The 22,903-nt window shown below is 36.7% G+C and overlaps 1 protein-coding gene across 3 annotated transcripts in view; it reads left to right on the top strand.

Annotated features, from left to right (window-relative positions):
• Window positions 1–12,123: 12,123 nt before the first annotated feature.
• The window catches only part of fhod3a (formin homology 2 domain containing 3a), a 185,636-nt gene continuing 174,856 nt past the window's right edge, over window positions 12,124–22,903 (top strand). For all 3 annotated transcript variants that reach the window (XM_061882522.1, XM_061882521.1, XM_061882520.1), the window contains exon 1: window positions 12,124–12,637. In XM_061882522.1, coding sequence (XP_061738506.1) covers window positions 12,473–12,637 — 165 coding nt within the window. In that variant the 5' untranslated portion in view covers window positions 12,124–12,472. The remainder of the gene's footprint in view (window positions 12,638–22,903) is intronic.

The raw sequence follows: 22,903 nt of genomic DNA, 5'->3' as shown, positions 1-22,903 counted from the left end.
CACCATTCTTATAAATCCATGTGTACACAAAATATCTTCCTTAAATAACACTAATTGCATTATCAAGTATTCATAATATATTATTCAATAATATATTATTCGTATTCATAACAGATATATTCAATCATTTCTAATTATTTCCTCAATATTGTACAATATAAATCAACATACATGCCAGAATCACAATATGCAATAAAGTGCTAAAATAACAATTAGCAGCATAATTATGACCAATACAAAGCAGTCAGTGCACTAAACGTGCTTATTATCAAAACACATTCAAAAGTACATTCAATACACAATTTTGATCATTAGTTTAAGTCATAAAGCACTGCTTTCGATACCGTCGATCATAATATTTTATTAGAACGTATCAAAACACGAATTGGTATGTCAGACTTAGCACTGTCTTGGTTTAACTCTTATCTTACTGATAGGATGCAGTGCGTCTCCCATAACAATGTGACCTCGGACTACGTTAAGGTAACGTGTGGAGTTCCCCAGGGTTCGGTCCTTGGCCCTGCACTCTTCAGCATCTACATGCTGCCGCTAGGTGACATCATACGCAAATATGGTGTTAGCTTTCACTGTTATGCTGATGACACCCAACTCTACATGCCCCTAAAGCTGACCAACACGCCGGATTGTAGTCAGCTGGAGGCGTGTCTTAATGAAATTAAACAATGGATGTCGGCTAACTTTTTGCAACTCAACGCCAAAAAAACGGAAATGCTGATTATCGGTCCTGCTAGACACCGACCTCTATTTAATAATACAACTCTAACATTTGACAACCAAACAATTAAACAAGGCGACTCGGTAAAGAATCTGGGTATTATCTTTGACCCAACTCTCTCCTTTGAGTCACACATTAAAAGCGTTACTAAAACGGCCTTCTTTCATCTAAAATTCGCTCCATTCTGTCCACTAAAGACACCTGCTCATTATCCATGCGTTTGTTACGTCTTGTCTCGATTACTGTAACGTATTATTTTCGGGTCTCCCCATGTCTAGCATTAAAAGATTACAGTTGGTACAAAATGCGGCTGCTAGACTTTTGACAAGAACAAGAAAGTTTGATCACATTACGCCTGTACTGGCTCACCTGCACTGGCTTCCTGTGCACTTAAGATGTGACTTTAAGGTTTTACTACTTACGTATAAAAGACTACACGGTCTAGCTCCATCCTATCTTGCCGATTGTATTGTACCATATGTCCCGGCAAGAAATCTGCGTTCAAAGGACTCCGGCTTATTAGTGATTCCCAAAGCCCAAAAGAAGTCTGCGGGCTATAGAGCGTTTTCATTTCGGGCTCCAGTACTCTGGAATGCCCTACCGGTAAAAGTTCGAGATGCCACCTCAGTAGAAGCATTTAAATCTCACCTTAAAACTCATTTGTATACTCTAGCCTTTAAATAGACTCCCTTTTTAGACCAGTTGATCTGCCGTTTCTTTTCTTTTTCTCCTATGTCCCACTCTCCCTTGTGGAGGGGGTCCGGTCCGATCCGGTGGCCATGTACTGCTCGCCTGTGTATCGGCTGGGGACATCTCTGCGCTGCTGATCCGCCTCCGCTTGGGATGTTTTCCTGCTGGCTCTGCTGTGAACGGGACTCTCGCTTCTGTGTTGGATCCGCTTTGGACTGGACTCTTGCGACTGTGTTGGATCCATTATGGATTGAACTTTCACAGTATCATGTTAGACCCGCTCGACATCCATTGCTTTCCTCCTCTCCAAGGTTCTCATAGTCATCATTGTCACCGACGTCCCACTGGGTGTGAGTTTTCCTTGCCCTTATGTGGGCCTACCGAGGATGTCGTAGTGGTTTGTGCAGCCCTTTGAGACACTAGTGATTTAGGGCTATATAAGTAAACATTGATTGATTGATATGGACGATTGAGCATATGCATCGGCGCATGCGTCCAGGTCATAGAGCAAAACACTGTGTCAGTGTGCGTACCGCTTTTCGAAAGTCAGGTGACCGATCATAAGTTGTTTCGGTCACGTTACTGATACGCGAACTGTGTAGCACTGACGCCTGCGCGCCAAACTGTGTTTATAAGGAAGCGCATCCGTCAACGAGATGCTGCAGTCAACAGAATCGTCGCACTTCTGTCGTTGGTCATTTGTCATTTATCGTCGTCGAAGATCATTTCTGCAGATCATATATCGCAGGGGCCGGGAACCTTTTTGACTGAGAGAGCTACACAAGCCAAATATTTCAAAAAGTATTTCCATGAGAGCCATTTAATATTTTTTTTTAAGACTGAATACAACTAAATGTGTGCATTTAAGTCTCTTATTCTTTGTTGATAATATTGTTGTTCTGAAGCTAACCAAGAATAAATAAAATACTTCTTACCATTAATGAGACTTCTTTGAACCGGATGGATGGATTAAAAATGCATGAGAATGTTTTATATTTTGAACGTTATTTTTGGATGGTGAGATCGACAGGCGGATCGGTGCGGCGTCTTCAGTGATGCGGACGTTGTATCGATCCATTGTGGTGAAGAAGGAGCTGAGCCGGAAGGCAAAGCTCTCAATTTACCGGTCCATCTACGTTCCCTTCCTCACCTACGAAAGGATAAGATCACGGGTACAAGCGGCCCAAATGATTTTGGGTCTCTCCCTTAGAGATAGGGTGAGAAGCTCTGCCATCCGGGAGGAACTCAAAGTAAAGCCGCTGCTCCTCCACATGGAGAGGAGCCAGATGAGGTGGTTCGGGCATCTGGTCAGGATGCCACCCGAACGCCTCCCTAGGGAGGTGTTTAGGGCACGTCCAACCGGTAGGAGGCCACGGGGAAGACCCAGGACACGTTGGGAAGACTATGTCTCCCAGCTGGCCTGGGAACGCCTCGGGATCCCCCGGGAAGAGCTAGATGAAGTGGCTGGGGAGAGGGAAGTCTGAGCTTCCTTGCTTAGGCTGCTGCCCCCGCGACCCGGCCTCGGATAAGCGGAAGATGATGGATGGATGGATGTTATTTTTGACACTGTGATTACCACCGGAATTATTCATTACTTACCGTGTTAAACAATGTCAGCTAAGATTGATCTGAGAGCCAGGTGCAGTTATCAAAAAAGCCGCATCTGGCTCTAGAGCTATAGATTCCCTACCCCTGATATATCGGGAAAAAACGTATTTGTGTTCATCTCCTTGTCGTTTCATCCTGTTCTCTCAAAGTTTCTACTCGATCTGTTAGTAGGTCCGTAACGGTACGTTTTTTTTGTGTTGAACTTTTTCGGTAGCTCAGTTGGTAGAGTGGAGAGCTGTAAGTTGAGTTCCTTAGGGCAGTGGTTCTCAACCTTTTTTCAGTGATGTACCCCCTGTGAACATTTTTTTTAATTCAAGTACCCCCTAATCAGAGCAAAGCATTTTTGGTTGAAAAAAAGAGATAAAGAAGTAAAATACAGCACTATGTCAGCAGTTTCTGATTTATTAAATTGTATAACAGTGCAAAATATTGTTCATTTGTAGTGGTCTTTCTTGAACTATTTGGAAAAAAAAGATATAAAAATAACTAAAAACTTGTTGAAAAATGAACAAGTGATTCAATTATGAAGATTTCTACACATAGAAGTAATCATCAACTTAAAGTGCCCTCTTTGGGGATTGTAATAGAGATCCATCTGGATTCATCAACTTCATTCCAAACATTTCTTCACAAAGAAAGAAATCTTTAACATCAATATTTATGGAACATGTCCACAAAAAAATCTAGCTGTCAACACTGAATATTGCATTGTTGTATTTGTTTTTCACAGTTTATGAACTTACATTCATATTTTGTTGAGGTATTATTCATTAAGTATATTTAAAGAGGATTTTTGAATTGAGGCTATTTATAGAATATTTAAAAAAAAAAAAAATCTCACGTACCCCTTGACGTACCTTCAAGTACCCCCAGGGGTACGCGTACCACCATTTGAGAACCACTGGCTTAGGGGAGTGGTTCAAATCCAGCTCGATGGATCAGTCATTACGTTTTTACCATAAATTGATTAACGTGGACTCCGACTTAAACAAGTTGAAAAACTTATTGGGGTGTTACCATTTAGTAGTCAATTGTACGGATTATTTACTGTACTGTGCAATCTACTGATAAAAGCTTCAATCAATCAATCAACAGTGCATATTCAGAGCGCATGTAAAAAAAAAATTTTTTAAAATTAAAAATTCCCTTCAAATTGGCTTCACGGTGGCAGAGGGGTTAGTGCGTCTGCCTCACAATACAAAGTTCCTGCAGTCCTGGGTTCAAATCCAGGCTCGGGATCTTTCTGTGTGGAGTTTGCATGTTCTCCCCGTGAATGCGTGGGTTCCCTCCGGGTACTCCGGCTTCCTCCCACCTCCAAAGACATGCACCTGGGGATAAGTTGATTGGCAACACTAAATTGGCCCTAGTGTGTGAATGTGAGTGTGAATGTTGTCTGTCTATCTGTGTTGGCCCTGCGATGAGGTGGCGACTTGTCCAGGGTGTACTCTGCCTTCCGCCCGATTGTAGCTGAGATAGGCGCTAGTGCCCCCCGCGACCCCGAAAGGGAATAAGTGGTAGAAAATGGATGGATGGAAAAAATTCCCAGTCCAAAAGTATTCTCTTTCACAACACGTTCTCTTAGATTTCCATTTTATGATACATGTTCACATTATTTATTGACTGTATCTAAATAAGTTAAAAATACATTTTAATTTAAATGAAAGTATGAAATAATCCTAAATGAAATTCAATGACTTGGTTTATACTATTGTAGATACTAGGTCATAAAATCAGAGTTAGTTGAGTCGGTCCATAAGATGCCTGTAGGGTTTTCAAATGTCCAGCAGATGTCAGTATTTAGTTACAGAGTATTGACACAGTATCAATACAGTTTTGCAATGTGTCGAAATGCTTCATGACGCCTCATCAATCAATCAATCAATCAATCAATGTTTATTTATATAGCCCCAAATCACAACTGTCTCAAAGGACTGCACAAATCATTACGACTACAACATCCTGGGAAGAACCCACAAAAGGGCAAGGAAAACTCACACCCAGTGGGCAGGGAGAATTCACATCCAGTGGGACGCCAGTGACAAAGTTGACTATGAGAAACCTTGGAGAGGACCTCAGATGTGGGCAACCCCCCCTCTAGGGGACCGAAAGCAATGGATGTCGAGCGGGTCTAACATGATACTGTGAAAGTTCAATCCATAGTGGCTCCAACACAGCCGCGAGAGTTCAGTTCAAAGCGGATCCAAGACAGCAACGAGAGTCCCGTCCACAGGAAACCATCTCAAGCGGAGGCGGATCAGCAGCGTAGAGATGTCCCCAACCGATACACAGGCGAGCGGTCCATCCTGGGTCCCGACGAGCGGTCCATCCTGGGTCCCGACTCTGGACAACCGGTACTTCATCCATGGTCATCGGACCGGACCCCCTCCACAAGGGAGGGGGGACATAGGAGAAAAAAGAAAAGAAGCGGCAGATCAACTGGTCTAAAAAGGAGGTCTATTTAAAGGCTAGAGTATACAGATGAGTTTTAAGGTGAGACTTAAATGCTTCTACTGAGATGGCATCTCGAACTGTTACCGGGAGGGCATTCCAGAGTACTGGAGCCCGAACGGAAAACGCTCTATAGCCCGCAGACTTTTTTTGGGCTCTGGGAATCACTAATAAGCCGGAGTATTTTGAACGCAGATTTCTTGCCGGGACATATGGTACAATACAATCGGCAAGATAGGATGGAGCTAGGCCGTGTAGTATTTTATACGTAAGTAGTAAAACCTTAAAGTCACATCTTAAGTGCACAGGAAGCCAGTGCAGGTGAGCCAGTACAGGCGTAATGTGATCAAACTTTCTTGTTCTTGTCAAAAGTCTAGCAGCCGCATTTTGTACCAACTGTAATCTTTTAACCCATCACAATCAAACACAGCTTAATGACAAAGAAATCCGGCGCTGGTAGTCGGCTCTATAAAGTTACAAATATGCATTTAGTTTAATATCCGTCAGCACAATATTTCAGGTAAAAACGAGAATTAAAAACATACCTGGAGCAGAAATACGACCTGTCTCTCCTCACATTTAGCTCGGTTGGTAGAGTGGCTGTGCCAGCAACTCGAGGGTTGCAGGTTTGATTCCCGCTTCTGCCAACCTAGTCGCTGCCGTTGCGTCCTTGGGCAAGACACTTTACCCAGTGCCACCCACACTGGTTTGAACCTAACTTAGATATTGGGTTTCACTATGTAAAGCGCTTTGAGTCACTAGAGAAAAAGCGCTATATAAATATAATTCAGTTCACTTCACTTCACATTCCTGTCTCTTGGCCACTTCCTGCTACCGGCTTATAAGGACCACTAATTGGACCGCGGCGGTCACGTGACAAGGGAGAGTGCACTGAGCTTCCAAAGACTAAATCAGAGCAAGAGCATACCTGTCACTTCAGCTGATTGGACTGTGGAGGTCACGTGACTAGGAGGAGCGCAAAGAGTAAATAGACAGGCAAGAGCCTAATAGTCTGCGCAAAAGTATGTATGCATTTGACAAATGCGTTACAAATAGTTCTTGTAGTTGGCCAGTAATTGCCTCTATATATTTAAAAACATTTTTTTTGTGATTATAAAAATATTTATATTTGATACTTGGTATGTTTTTTTCCCCCGCGGATATTTTAAATTATTTAAAAATATATAAATAAGGTTAGACAAGGATTATACTTTTTTTTGTATTTGCGTGTATTAATTTGATCTATTATATTACTGTAAATGTGCATGTCCATGCACATTCACATTATGATTATTTCCCGTAAGTGCTGCTAAACCGAAGGGCGGAGCATTTTGTTTACATACACACACACACACACACACACACACACACACACACACACACACACACACACACACACACGCGCACACACACACACATATATATACATATAAATATATATATATATATTTATTTATTTTTTCCTATAAGTGTGTTTCTATTACATCTAAATGTGTCTGTGTGTAAGAAACTGAACATAAAATTGCCCAAAAGTAATTGAAAATTTGACTCGATCGGCGACTTGTCCAGGGTGTACCCCGCCTTCCGCCCGATTGTAGCTGAGATAGGCGCCAGCGCCCCCCGCGACCCCAAAAGAGAATAAGCGGTAGAAAATGGATGGATGGATGGGCACGCCACACATGACATTTGCAGTACAACAATCAGGACGCACGATGAAGGTAAACACTAAAAAAATACTTTTCACCTCATGCATGTTGCAAAAAAAATGATATTACATCTCCGTAATCCAGTTGATGCAATTGAACGGATATATTAACACATTTTAATTACATGTGTGTGTGTATATATATATATATATATATATATATATATATATATATATATATATATATATATATTGTTTGTGTTGTGGTTTGTGCAGCCCTTTGAGACACTAGTGATTTAGGGCTATATAAATAATCATTGATTGATTGATATAAGTAGTTCTATGCTTGCTAATAGAACTATGTGCACTGACATAAACTGACCACAGGGTGGTGCCATTGTTAAACATTACACGGAGGACATAAACAAAACGGGACAAAACAAAAACAGTACACTAGTTTTTGTAGTTGGCCAGTAATTGCCCTTACACATTTCAAAAAATATTTAAGTGATTTAAAAAATATATAAATTTGATAATTGGTAGTTTTTTTGCCCCTAGATGATTATAATTACTTAGAAATATGTAAATAAAGTTAGACAAGGATTATACATTTTTTTTTTGTACTTGTATGTATTAATTTGACCTATTATATTGCTATATGTCCCCCTTCCCTTGTGGAGGGGGTCCGGTCCGATGACCATGGATGAAGTACTGGCTGTCCAGAGTCGAGACCCAGGATGGACCGCTCGTCGGGACCCAGGATGGACCGCTCGCCTGTATCGGTTGGGGACATCTCTACGCTGCTGATCCGCCTCCGCTTGAGATGGTCTCCTATGGACGGGACTCTCGCTGCTGTCTTGGATCCGCTTGAACTGAACTCTCGCGGCTGTGTTGGAGCCACTATGGATTGAACTTTCACAGTATCATGTTAGACCCGCTCGACATCCATTGCCTTCGGTCCCCTAGAGGGGGGGGTTGCCCACATCTGAGGTCCTCTCCAAGGTTTCTCATAGTCAGCATTGTCACTGGCGTCCCACTGAATGTGAATTCTCCCTGCCCACTGGGTGTGAGTTTTCCTTGCCCTTTTGTGGGTTCTTCCGAGGATGTTGTAGTCGTAATGATTTGTGCAGTCCTTTGAGACGTTTGTGATTTGGGGCTATATAAATAAACATTGATTGATTGATTGATACTGTAAATGTGCATGTCGATGCACAATCACAGATTATTTCCCGTATATATATACATATATATATGTATATATATATATATATATATATATATATATATATATACATATATAAATATATATATATATATATATATATATATATATATATATATATATATATATATATATATATATATATATATATATATATATATATATGTATATATATATATATATGGGCTTCACGGTGGGAGAGGGGTTAGTGCGTCTGCCTCACAATACGAAGTTCCTGCAGTCCTGGGTTCAAATCCAGGCTCGGGATCTTTCTGTGTGGAGTTTGCATGTTCTCCCCGTGAATGCGTGGGTTCCCTCCGGGTACTCCGGCTTCCTCCCACCTCCAAAAACATGCACCTGGGGATAGGTTGATTGGCAACACTAAATTGGCCCTAGTGTGTGAATGTGAGTGTGAATGTTGTCTGTCTATCTGTGTTGGCCCTGCGATGAGGTGGCGACTTGTCCAGGGTGTACCCTGCCTTCCGCCCGATTGTAGCTGAGATTGGCGCCAGCGCCCCCCGCGACCCCGAAAGGGAATAAGCGGTAGAAAATGGATGGATATATATATATATATATATATATATATATATATATATATATATATATATATATATATATATACATATATATATATATAGTAGTTTGTATAAGCGTGTTTCTATTACACCTAAATGTGTCTGAGTGTAAGAAACTGAACATAAAATTGCCCAAAAGTAATTGAAAATTTGACTTGATCGATCAAACAGGACACGCTATGAAGGTAAACTCTGAAAAAATACTTTTCACCTTATGTGTGTAGCAAAATAATTAATATTACATCTCCATAATCAAGTGAATGCAAATGAACGGATATATTAACACAGTTTAATTGCACATTAGTATGCTTGCGAATAAAACTACATGCAGTGACATAAACTGACCACAAGGTGATGCCATTGTTTAACATTACACGGAAAGACATAAACAAGACAAGACAAAACAAAAACAGTACAATAGTTTTTGTAGTTGGCCAGCAATTTCCTTTATATATTTAAAAAAATATAATAATGATTAAAAAAATGAAATAATAAATACATAAAGAAATAAAAAATACATATATATATGTATATTTATGTAAATATATATATATATATATATATATATATATATATTTATGTAAATATATATATATATATATATATATATATCCATCCATCCATCCATTTTCTACCGCTTATTCCCTTTCGGGGTCGCGGGGGGTGCTGGCGCCTATCTCAGCTACAATCGGGCGGAAGGCAGGGTACACCCTGGACAAGTCGCCACCTCATCGCAGGGCCAACACAGATAGACAGACAACATTCACACTCACATTCACACACTAGGGCCAATTTTAGTGTTATATATATATATATATATATATATATATATATATATATATATATATATATATATATATATATATATATATATATATATATATATATATATATATATATATATAAAGACATGCACCCGGGGATAGGTTGATTGGCAACACTAAATTGGCCCTAGTGTGTGAATGTGAGTGTGAATGTTGTCTGTCTATCTGTGTTGGCCCTGCGATGAAGTGGCGACTTGTCCAGGGTGTACCCCGCCTTCCGCCCGATTGTAGCTGAGATAGGCGCCAGCGCCCCCCGCGACCCCAAAAGGGAATAAGCGGTAGGAAATGGATGGATGGATAAAACCATTCAAACGCGGGTTGATCAAGTATGCAGTACTTCGCCCCCCCGCAGAGAGCAGCAGCGAAGCATATGTGTCGGCAGGAAGCAGCAGTGATTTGAGTAGAAGAAGACTACTCACCCATCCTGGGAAAAAATCCAAATAAATTAAAAAATGAATACTCATTGTTTCCTGACGAACCTTTTCAGCGACGGACACAATCATCCAGACAAGTGGCAACGATGGTGGCAATCCCAGCCTCTAAACTTCATCACGAAATTACTTGTAAGTAGATATCATTTGTGCTTGAATATACTTTAGTTTGTTTTATATTGAAATTACTGACTTTGATGTATTTTGTATTCGTAGTCGTGTTGTTGTTTTTTTGTCTGAGAGTAATGATCAATTCTCGTTTAATACACGTAATGCTACATTTAACCACTAGAGGGTGACAACGCTAATAGTAACAAACAGTGTTTAGTGCGTGAATGTTGTGTCATTTCCATATGTGTAAACATTAGTAGTTTAATGTGTGAATATATTAACACTAAACCTGTTTTATTAATGTAAAATACACAATAGACGTTTATTTCATCTTTATATTTTCAGTCTTACATACATACTTGGCCCTGCGATGAGGTGGAGACTTGTCCAGGGTGTACGGCGCCTTCCGCCTGATTGTAGCTGGGATAGGCAACAGCGCCCCCCGCGACCCCAAAGGAAATAAGCGGTAGAAAATAGATGGATGGATGGATGGATACATACTTGCCAACCTTGAGACCTCAGAATTGGGACCGCTGGGGTGTGTGTGTGTGTGTATGCATGTATGTATATATATATATATATATATATATATATATATATATATATATATATATATATATATATATATATATATATATATATATACATGTGTATATTTTATATATATATATATATATATATATATATATATATATATATATATCTTCATCAATTTTTTTTATCGCTTGTCCCTTTTGCGATGAGGTGGCGACTTGTCCAGGGTGTACCCCGCCTTCCCCCCGAATACAGCTGAGATAGGTTACAGCGACCCCAAAGGGGACCAGCGGTAAAAAATGGATGGATGGACAGAAGAAATGCACCAGGGTATAGGTTGATTGGCAACACTAAATTGGCCCTAGCGTGTAAATGTTGTCTGTCTATCTGAGTTGGCCCTGCGATGAGGTTGCGACTTGTCCGGGGTGTTCCCCGCCTTCCGCCCGAATACAGCTGAGATAGGCTCCAGCGACCCCGAAAGGGACCAGCGGTAGAAAATGGATGGATGGATGGAAGAAATGCACCTGGGGATAGGTTGATTGGCAACACTAAATTGGCCCTAGCCTGTGAATGTTGTCTGTCTATCTGTGTTGGCCCCGGTGATGGTTTTCTATCTGTGTGTGATGAGGTGGCGACTTGTCCAGGGCGTACACCGCCTTCCGCCCGTATTCAGCTGAGATAGGCCCCGGCACCCCCCGCGCGGTAGAAAAATGGGTGGATGGATACACTCAACGAGGTGAAAGGAAACACACAAAAACAATTTTTACCACATATAAAGTTGATTAAAGCCATTAAGATGATTATTATTAAAAGTAGTGCAATGAATAAATATAATAACACATTTTAGTTGCACATTAGTAGTTCCATGCTTGCTCATGCAATTACATGCAGTGACACAAGCTAACCGTTAGGTGGTGCCATTGTTTAACATTACACGGTAAGACGTAAACAAGACAAAAAAATAAACAAAAAACATTTCAATAGTTTTTGTAGTATTTATACATTAAAAAAAGTTAGTTTTTAATTATAAAACATATAATACTGGGTGCTTTTTTCCACAAGATAATTTTATGTAAAAAAATAAGTGAAGTAAGACAATAATTAATGTATTTTATATAAAAAAAATTGCATTTACATGCATTAATTGGACTTGTTGTACTGTAAATGTGCATGTCCATGCACATTTACAGTGTGATTGTTTCCCATAAGTGCTGCTAAACTGGGCCGGTGATTGGAGGGCGGGGCATGTGAAGGGGGAGGAGAGAGGGTAGGCTGAGAGGAAAATAGATATGGTGTGTGTGCGTGTGTGTGTGTGAGTGAGAGGGGGAAGGATTTAGTGGAAGTCAGACAGACAGTGGAGCGGCTGTCAGTGTCAGACAGACACTCTCCGGCACCAGGCTGCTGGAGTCCGCCTACAGCCTCTTGACTGGCCACCTGCCTCTCCCAGAATAAAAGTGGACAGGCCATAAAGCTCCGGCAGAAGCACGGAGGACAGGACTAAACCAGGAAGAAAGTCTTCCATCTCCCCAGCTGCACGCTTGACGACGCAAGTTTGTTTGCTAGTTACCAGGAGAGCCGGCACTCAGCTCCAGGACCCGGGCAGCCCCCCCACACACCTCCCGAGTGGAGCCACTCGCATGGATGCACCATGGCCACGTTTGTCTGCAGGGTTCAGTTTCTAGACGACACCGATCCGTTCAACAGCACCAACTTCCCGGAGCCGACCAGGCCGCCGCTGTACACCTTCAGGGAGGACATCCCGCTCATCAACCAGCTCGCAGGCGTCCACAGGCTCCTGCAGGCCCCTCACAAGGTAGGACCTTTGACTTATTTGGGCCACAGGAAGTGGCCCAAATAATACTTGACATATTCAAGAAATGTGCAAATTAGGGTTGATACATCACGGCATATCATAGCAATATTCAGCAACGTGATCTGTTGGCGGGACAATGACAATGCTTCACCCTTTTGGAATGTTTTATTCTGGGAACAACCAATCAAATGTATTTACCTATCTATATAATGATAAAAACATTCACAATATAATTTAATAAGCAACACATTTATTGTTTTAAAATGATTGAAATATATTATCATTTATACAAAATAAATACATAAAATATATTTTAAAAAAGCCATTATTGTCATAATACGGCAACAAAACAGGACAAAAAAACACAAACGAGAAAATACCAAACCAAATGCACATTTTAAAATGTTTGTCAGTTTGTTAGATGAATATAAAAATGTAAATAATTTAATACCTCATTATTTAATTTATTGTCTATTTTAAATAAAACACTAAAACACGCAGATATATATTAAAGAAAATGATCAATTAATTTAAAAAAAGGATCTAGGTACCTGGCTGTATAGCTCGGTTGGTAGAGCGGCCGTGCCAGCAACTTGAGGGTTGCAGGTTCACTTCACAAGCTGTCTAAGTCATCAACAACCCACTATGAAAACAAACACCACAATAAGGAAAATGTTTGCATAGCAAATGAATAAAAAGAAAATACACACAATATCCATGTGAGAAAATTAGAACATAATACAATCCATATTACATTAAACAGGCTAAGATCTTTATTTTATTGAAATGTTTTATTATTTTATTTAATACATTGATAAAATATTATTGTATTATTAAATTACTTTTATTATTTATATACAAAAATCCATATATATATACATATATATATTAAAATATATATATATATAAAATCCCTGTAATAAAATGTACAAATATTTGTCAGCTATTTTGTTATTGCTTTTATAAATGAACACAAGTAAACACATACCAATTTAATTGTTGTATTTGACAACATATTGTATTATTAAATTGTTTAAATTGATCTTTTTAACAAAATAACATTTTATTGAAATGTTTTATTATTGTATTTAATACATTGATAAAATATTATTGTATTATTAAATTGCTTTAATTATTTATATACAAAAATCCATATATATACATATATATATTAAAAAAAAAAAAATACAAATATATATATATATATATATATATATATATATAAAAAATCCCTGTAATAAAATGTACAAATATTTGTCAGCTATTTTGTTATTGCTTTTATAAATTAACACAAATAAACACATACCAATTAAATTGTTGCATTTGACAACATATTGTATTATTAAATTGTTTAAATTGATCTTTTTAACAAAATAACATTTTATTGAAATGTTTTATTATTGTATTTAATACATTGATAAAATATTATTGTATTATTAAATTGCTTTAATTATTTATATACAAAAATCCATATATATACATATATATATATTAAAATATATATATATATAAAAAAAATCCCTGTAATAAAATGTACAAATATTTGTCAGCTATTTTGTTATTGCTTTTATAAATGAACACAAATAAACACATACCAATTTAATTGTTGCATTTGACAACATATTGTATTATTAAATTGTTTAAATTGATCTTTTTAACAAAATAAATGGATATAATCCATATAATTAAAGTTAAAAAAAAATAACTGGGTTGTTGTTGATTTAGACATTTTGCTTAGCTCGTTTTAACAGGCGGTGATCTTTTTCAGTTAATTAGTTATCTGTTTTAATATTTGTATTTTTATTGTTTATCCGAAAATACTGACAATAAAATATTTTCGTGGATTATTACATATTTAAAACTTAAATATTCATTAAAAAAAATATTTAAATGTGCTTTTTATTTTTTTTTGGGGACACTTTGCTTTAACAGGTTCCAATGTGACTCACAGAGGTTATTTTGCAACCTTCAATAGCCAACAAAGGTTCAAGACTATTTTGAGAGCACAAGACCCCCCCCCCCCCCTCCCAACCTGCAAACTGCAAACATGTCACTTTCACTCTTGGCTTACATTGACTTGACATTTCACTCAAAGCAAGACCCAGGACAAAGTCTCAACCCTTAAAAAAGTCGCTCTTCCGTATTGTTATCGTGAGTCAGGGCATGTTTCAGTGACAGGTGCACAGCTGACGTCATGAGTGCGACTTCTTTTTCTGCACTCTGTCAACTTGTTCACAAATAGTCTGACACTCAGGTGTGCCTTGAACCCGCTCACTTTATGATGGCCATGTGCAAATGCGGAGAAAGACATCAAAACTCCTCACATATTTAACTTGATCCCAATGAAAAAGATAAATAAAACATTTTTTGGGGGGGGGCGGTTAAAAAGCGAGATGCACAGACCTTTACACTGACACAATTACACATACATATATACACACATGCATACATTCATTTATTTATACATACTTACACGCACACATTGGTACTTACCCACATACATTGGTACGTACTTTCCCCCATAAATACACAAATACAGTATTTTATTTTTTTAAATCATGGTAAAAAAACCTGCCTAAATTACACAATTTTTAAAAAACGATTTGGATTACACAATTTAAAAAACAAACTGCTTAAATGATGCAATTACGATTACATACATCCACACGCACATTCAATGTACAAACATACATATATACATACTGTACATATACATTCAATATACACATACATGTACATATACATTCAATGAACAAAAATACATATACACATACTGTACATATACATTCACTGTATTAACATACATATATATTTACTGTACATATACATTCACTTTACAAACATACATATACAAATACATGTACATATACATTCACTGTATTAACATACATATACACTTACTGTACATATACATTCACTGTACAAACATACATATACACACCCATGTACATATAGATTCAATGTACAAACATACATATACACATACATGTATATATACATTCACTGTACAAACATACATATACATTCAATGTACAGACATACATATACACATACATGTATATATACATTCAATGTACAAACATACATACACACATACATGTATATATACATTCAATGTACAAACATACATATACACATACATGTATATATACATTCACTGTACAAAAATACATATACACATCCATGTACATATAGATTCAATGTACAAACATACATATACACATACATGTACATATACATTCACTGTATTAACATACATATACACTTACTGTACATACACATTCACTGTACAAACCTACTTATATACACATCCATGTACATGTACATTCAATGTACAAACATACATATACACATACTGTACATATACATTCACTGTACAAACATACATATACACATACTGTACATATACAAGTACATATACAGTACATACATACAGTCATGCATATAATCACGTTTCATCAAACATATATTAAAGCTGTTGCCCTTGGGGAAACTGGGTAAAACACAGCACACTGACAAAGTTTAACCGATTGTTACTATAACAATCTACAAGGTTAATACAGTTCACTTCTCTTTCTTTCCCTCCATTTTTCTGCTTTCTTTTGTATCTGTAGTTATCATTACAAATATGTTTTGTTTTGCTTGTGAACATCAGAGGTAATTATTGTTATTATTCATTATCAATAGTGCTATTTCTATTGGTATTTGTATTGACACATTTGTAGTGTAATTATGTTCATTGTCATTTCTGTGTTATTAATATTTACTTCACTAACTGCTTCTTTGCTATCACTTTTACCATCATATTTGTACATATCATATTTGCTGATGCTGTTCTGTTGTTGTTGTTGTTGTTGTTGTGGTCTCTCTGTCAATTTCTTCCTTTTTCTATCCCCTCTGCTCCGGTCCAGCTGCATTAAATAATAATGTAAATACATTTAATAAAGTCAAATACAAATAAGGCAACAAGAGAAGTATCCCACACTTCTCTTTTGTAAAGTAAATCTGGAGAGCAGATATGGGCATCTATCATCTACATCAAAAATATGATTTGTTGCATGTGAACATCAGCGGTAATTATTGTTATTATTCATTATCAATAGTGCTATTTCTAGTGGTATTTGTATTGACACATTTGTAGTGTAATTATGTGCATTGTCATTTCTGTGTTATTAATATTTACTTCACTAACTGCTTCTTTGCTATCACTTTTACCATCATATTTGTACATATCCTATTTGCTGATGCTGTTGTTGTTGTTGTTGTTGTTGTTGTTGTCTGTATCAATTTCTTCCTTTTTCTATCCCCTCTTCTCCGGTCCAGCTGCATTAAATAATAATATAAATACATTTAATAAAGTCAAATACAAATAAGGCAACAATTGATTGATTGATTGATACTTTTATTAGTAGATTGCACAGTAAAGTACATATTCCGTACAATTGACCACTAAATGGTAACACCCGAATAAGTTTTTCAACTTATGGTACAAATATATACTATCAATATATACTATCAACATAATACAGTCATCACACAAGTTAATCATCATAGTATGTACATTGAATTATTTACATTATTTACAATCCGGGGGGTGGGATGAGGAGCTTTGGTTGATATCAGAACTTCAGTCATCAACAATTGCATCAACAGAGAAATGTGGACATTGAAACAGTATAGGTCTTATTTAGTAGGATATGTACAGCCAGCAGAGAACATAGTGAGTTCACATAGCATAAGAACAAGTATATACATTAGAAGTACATTTGAGTTGTTTATAATCCGGGGAGATGGGATGTGAATGGAGGAGGGTATTAGTAAAGTGTTGAAGTTGCCTGGAGGTGTTGTTTTAGAGCGGTTTTGAAGGAATATAGAGATGCACTTACTTTTATACCTGTTGGGAGTGCATTCCACATTGATGTGGCATAGAAAGAAAATGAGTTAAGACCTTTGTTAGATCGAAATCTGGGTTTAACGTGGTTTGTGGAGCTCCCCCTGGTGTTGTGGTTATGGCGGTCATTTACGTTAAGGAAGTAGTTTGACATGTACTTCGGTATCAAGGAGGTGTAGCGGATTTTATAGACTAGGCTCAGTGCAAGTTGTTTTACTCTGTCCTCCACCCTGAGCCACCCCACTTTGGACAAGAGAAGTATCCCACACTTAAGTAAATCTGTACAGCAGCTATGGTCATCTACCATCTACTTCAAAAATATGATTTGCCTGAGTAGCTGGACAGGACAAAAAAAACAAAAAAAAACTGACTTTGGACAGCAGAGTGGTTTTCCAGACCGGTCCGGGTTGAGCTGCTCCGTATTTTAAAAGCCGCAAAACAAATGAAAAATGGCCCGCAAGCACAGGAAAGCTTATGATTACAACTTTGACATGCACAGATGGCAGCCATGGCTCGTGTTGTGCAATTTGCACACTACAGCAACAGGAGAGCGCTGTTCAGATTATAGGGATGGAACTGAAAAGTTGCACTTTTTCACCCCTGCTGTCAGATTGCAAAGCTAATGTTATTAAAAAAATAAAAAAAATAAAAAAAAGTGATATTCTTAGTCCTGCTGTATTATTATACCGTATGATTATGTTGTGACTCTGCACGGCCAGCTGGGCTGCACATAAAGTATAGGTCACTAGTCCCAGAATTCCTGCGGCCCGAGCCCGGATGCCTGCAACACTTTGTTCTTCTCACTTTGGCTTCCCTGACCTCCTCCTCCATCTTTGTTTGCCACCGCCCTGGCCTCGCTCCAGCGCATCACGCAAGCACAGCGAGGAAACGGGGAAGGTTTGCGCCGGATGCGATTTAGAGTAGTCGGCGTGATGCTTGGACGCCGTACGCACCGGGTTTGTCGCTGGGCTTCATGTCGGTAATTGATGCTCTCCGCAGTGAACCGCAGCTCCCGAGAGCACTCACGCGGCCCCAGGCGCCGTCTTGACGTGAGGCAAGGCACATTTATCTTTGTAGACAACAATGGATGTGTGTTGACCCATGTTCAGTGTAGTCAGTCGACGCTACCGTCCATGCAAGCTGCACACTGACTACTCTCATGTGTGTCCAAGTTGAAGTGTTATAGTACAGTCCCGTGGTGCTGACACCCCCCCACCCCCGCCATTTTGTCCCGCAAATATTGCGTGTTTTTTAAAGCATATTTTACATATTTTGCCGAAACAAATGTAAATTGAGTCCAACTTATGACTTAGGCGTACTACAGTGCAGTGCTTGCTTTATTGTCTGTTACAGTAGAACCTCCATTTCTTCAACATGGTTCGTAAATTGAAAAGTTTGTGTAGTGAAGCAAAGTTCCCCATAAGTATGAACAATGTGAACGTGAATAATTGCTTCTAGCCTCCACAAAAGTCCCTATTTTAGTGAAAGAATGCTCACTTTTAAGACACTATAATGTGTGTGCGTGTACATATATATCAATATACTGTGTATATATACATATATGTATATGTACATATATGTGTGTATATGTATATACCTGTATGTGTGTGTAAGTATATATATATGTGTGTATATACTGTGTATATATATGTAAATATACATAAGTATATATATACATATGTGTATATGTACATATATACACATATGTATATATATATGTGTATATATATATACATATATGTATACTTATGTATATATACTGTGTATATATGCATATATGTATGTATGTACGTATATATACATATGCACAGTATCTTATTACTATATATAATATATATATATATATATATATATATATATATATATATATATATATATATATCCATTTTCTACCGCTTATTCCCTTTTGGGGTCGTGGGGGGCGCTGGCGCCTATCTCAGCTACAATCGGGCGGAAGGCAGTGTACACCCTGGACAAGTTGCTACCTCATCGCAGGGCCAACACAGATAGACAGACAACATTCACACTCACATTCACACACTAGGGCCAATTTAGTGTTGCCAATCAACCTCTCCCCAGGTGCATGTCTTTGTGTATATATATATATATATATATATATATATATATATATATATATATATATATATATATATATATATATATATATATATATATATATATATATATATATATATATATATATATATATATATATATATATATATATATATTCATACACACACAAATGAGGCCCAAAAAATGTATTTCCAAAGGAATCACATTTCTTATTTGCAACAATCAATTTGGAAAAAAAAATCATGGTAAAAAAACTGCCTAAATGACACAATTAATAAAAAAAACTACTTAAATGACACAATTAATAAAAATTGCCTAAATGACACGATTACTAAAAACTTCCTAAATGACTCAATTAGAATAACTATTTAAATGACCAAATTAAATTAAATGACAATATTTTTTTAAATGTTTGAATGATGCAATTAAAAAAAAACTGCCTAAATGACACAATTATTAAAACTGCTTAAATGACACAATTCATTTTAAAAGCTGCTTACATGACACAAATACAAACTGCTTAAATGACAGTTATTTAAAAAAAAAATGACCTAAATGGCACAATTATTTAAAAAAACCTACTTAAATGACACAATTAAAAACTGCTTTAATGACACAATTATAAAAAAAAAAACTGCTTAAAGGACAATTAAAAACTACCTGAATGACATAATTATTTTAAAAAAAAATCTACTTATATGACACATTTAATAAAACATTACTTAAATGACACAATTATTTTAAAAACTGCTTAAAGGACACAATGAAAAACTGCCTAAATGACATAATTATTTTTAAAAAATCTACTTATATGACACATTTAATAAAACATTACTTAAATGACACAATTATTTTAAAAACGGCTTAAAGGACACAAATAAAAACTGCTTAAATAACACAGTTATTTAAAAAAAAAAACGACCTAAATGACACAATTCTTTTAAAAAACTGCTAACTTGACACAATTATTTAAATAAATCTACTTAAATGACACAATTATGCTTTTAAAAATTGCTTAAATGACACAGTTATTTAAAAAAAATGCGGCCTAAATGACTCAATTAAAAACTGCTTAAATGACACAATTATTTAAAAAAAATCTACTTTCACGACACAATAAAAAAAATTTAAACTGCTTAAATGTCACAATTATTTAAAAAAAAGTACTTATATGACACAATTATTTAAAGAAAATCTACTTACGCGACACCATTTTTTTAAACTACTTTAAGGAGTCAAATATATAAAAATAACTGTTTAAATGACACAATTATTAAAAAAAAAAACTACTTAAATGACACAATTATTTAAAACAACTGCTTAAATAACACATTACACTATTATTAGAAAAAAAGTGTCCATACTACTGAATAATGTTTATTTCATCACGTCACATGCCAACGCCCTCCATTTAATTAGCACCTACTAAATTAAAGATTTGCGTTGAACGAGAAAGAAGACAAGTTGTGCCTCTCGAGAGCAGCTGATTGTTTTGAAAGAGTCATCCTCCAAGTCACAAAAGGGGGGTCCGGGGGGCGGGGGGGCGGAGAACACAAGCCAGCTTTGTGTTATCCCAACATGGAAATAATTACTCCCATTTTTCTCCCTGCTCTCCACTTGGGCTGGAGGCTGATTAAAAGAGTGTAAGGAATACTCACTTCTTGGTGGTTCTGGGACCCTTGCAGTCGCTCCTGGAAAGGGAGACCCTCAGGATTGGTGTCGGGTTATCACTGCACTTTTTTTGCTTGTCTAAGCAGTTTTTTCAATGATGGAGAAATGAGAAAGGGGGCCAAAAAACCGGAGTTGGAGGTGATGCTGTTTGGACAGATTGGAGGATTGAAGGAGATACAGGAAGCGACTATTAAAAGAATATGAGGTATTTGCGGAATGGAAGCGAATATAGACGTGCTGATTAACAACGAGGGGCCGGATTGGGCACAAGAAAGTTATTTTGAAGTTGGACAGTGCAGGACGTGATTAAAAGCCCCAACAGTAAATCTCACAAAGTGCAAACTTTTGTCATTGCACTTCAAAAGTACAACAAAAAATATACAGCAGGCCCCATATGGCCCCATTCCTGGGTGGATCTCACGTAAGAGGAAGAGGGGGGCCAGTAGGGTTAATCATTTTGCAATGCGGGCTGCTGAAAATAAAGGAAAGCGTCGTGGTCAAAGTTGGAATTGCAAATAAAACGCTCCACTGCCATCTGGCGACTAAAGTGGATAGTTTTGTCACGTTTCATGTGTCAGGTAAACCGGGACGAATGTGGCCATACGAATGCCCTTCCTACTGTATACATTTGTGTTTATTAACTGGGTCAGGGGTGGTGAGGACTCTCAGACTTTCCGAGTAGGAAATCTGACCTCAACTAGGAACTCGGAAATTCTGACATCCCAGTACACATGGAATGGTAGCGTTTTAGCAAATTTTTGCTGGTGTACACTTTGGAGTCAAATTTTTGTTGACCTGACACATGCTAAATGTTAGCTTGTTGTTTTTTTTCCGCAAATTTTGCAGGCATACTTTCAACTCTGAGCCAAATATTACTTACTCCACGCATATTTTGAAAAATGTTTTTCCCCAAACGCTTGAACCGGTTTAAACTTTTCTAAAAAAAAAAAAATGTTTCAGTTCTGAAATGGGACACTGCCCAATGTTTCTGTTCTTGTATTTGAAATACTCAATCTTAAAATAAAATTTAAAAAAATAAATACAAAAAATAAAACTATATATATATATATAGATATATATATATATATATATGTATATGTGTGTGTGTGTGTATGTATATGTATATATATGTATGTATATATACAGTATGTATGTGTGTATATATACATATATACTCATATATATATACACATACACATATATATATATATATATAAATGTATATACATATTCATTTACATGTGTGTATATATACATATACTTATACACACATACTGTATGTATGTATATATATATATATACAGTATATATATATATGTGTGTATGTATATAATTATATATATATAAAAATATATATGTATATACATATTCATGTACATGTGAGTATATATATACATATACATGTGTATATATGTACATATATGTGTGTGTACGTATACATACACATTCAAAATACATATATATGTACATATTTATGTCTGTGTGTATGTACTGTATATATATACAGTATATATGTATTTTATAAATATGTGTATATATATATATATATATATATATATATATTTTATAGATATATGCGTACATATATGTGTGTGTATATATATATATATATATATATATCTATATAT

The sequence above is a fragment of the Nerophis ophidion genome, linkage group LG21 (genome assembly GCF_033978795.1).
Source record: "Nerophis ophidion isolate RoL-2023_Sa linkage group LG21, RoL_Noph_v1.0, whole genome shotgun sequence".
Taxonomy (NCBI): Eukaryota; Metazoa; Chordata; class Actinopteri; order Syngnathiformes; family Syngnathidae; genus Nerophis; species Nerophis ophidion.
This window is presented reverse-complemented; position numbering and strand designations above follow the sequence as displayed.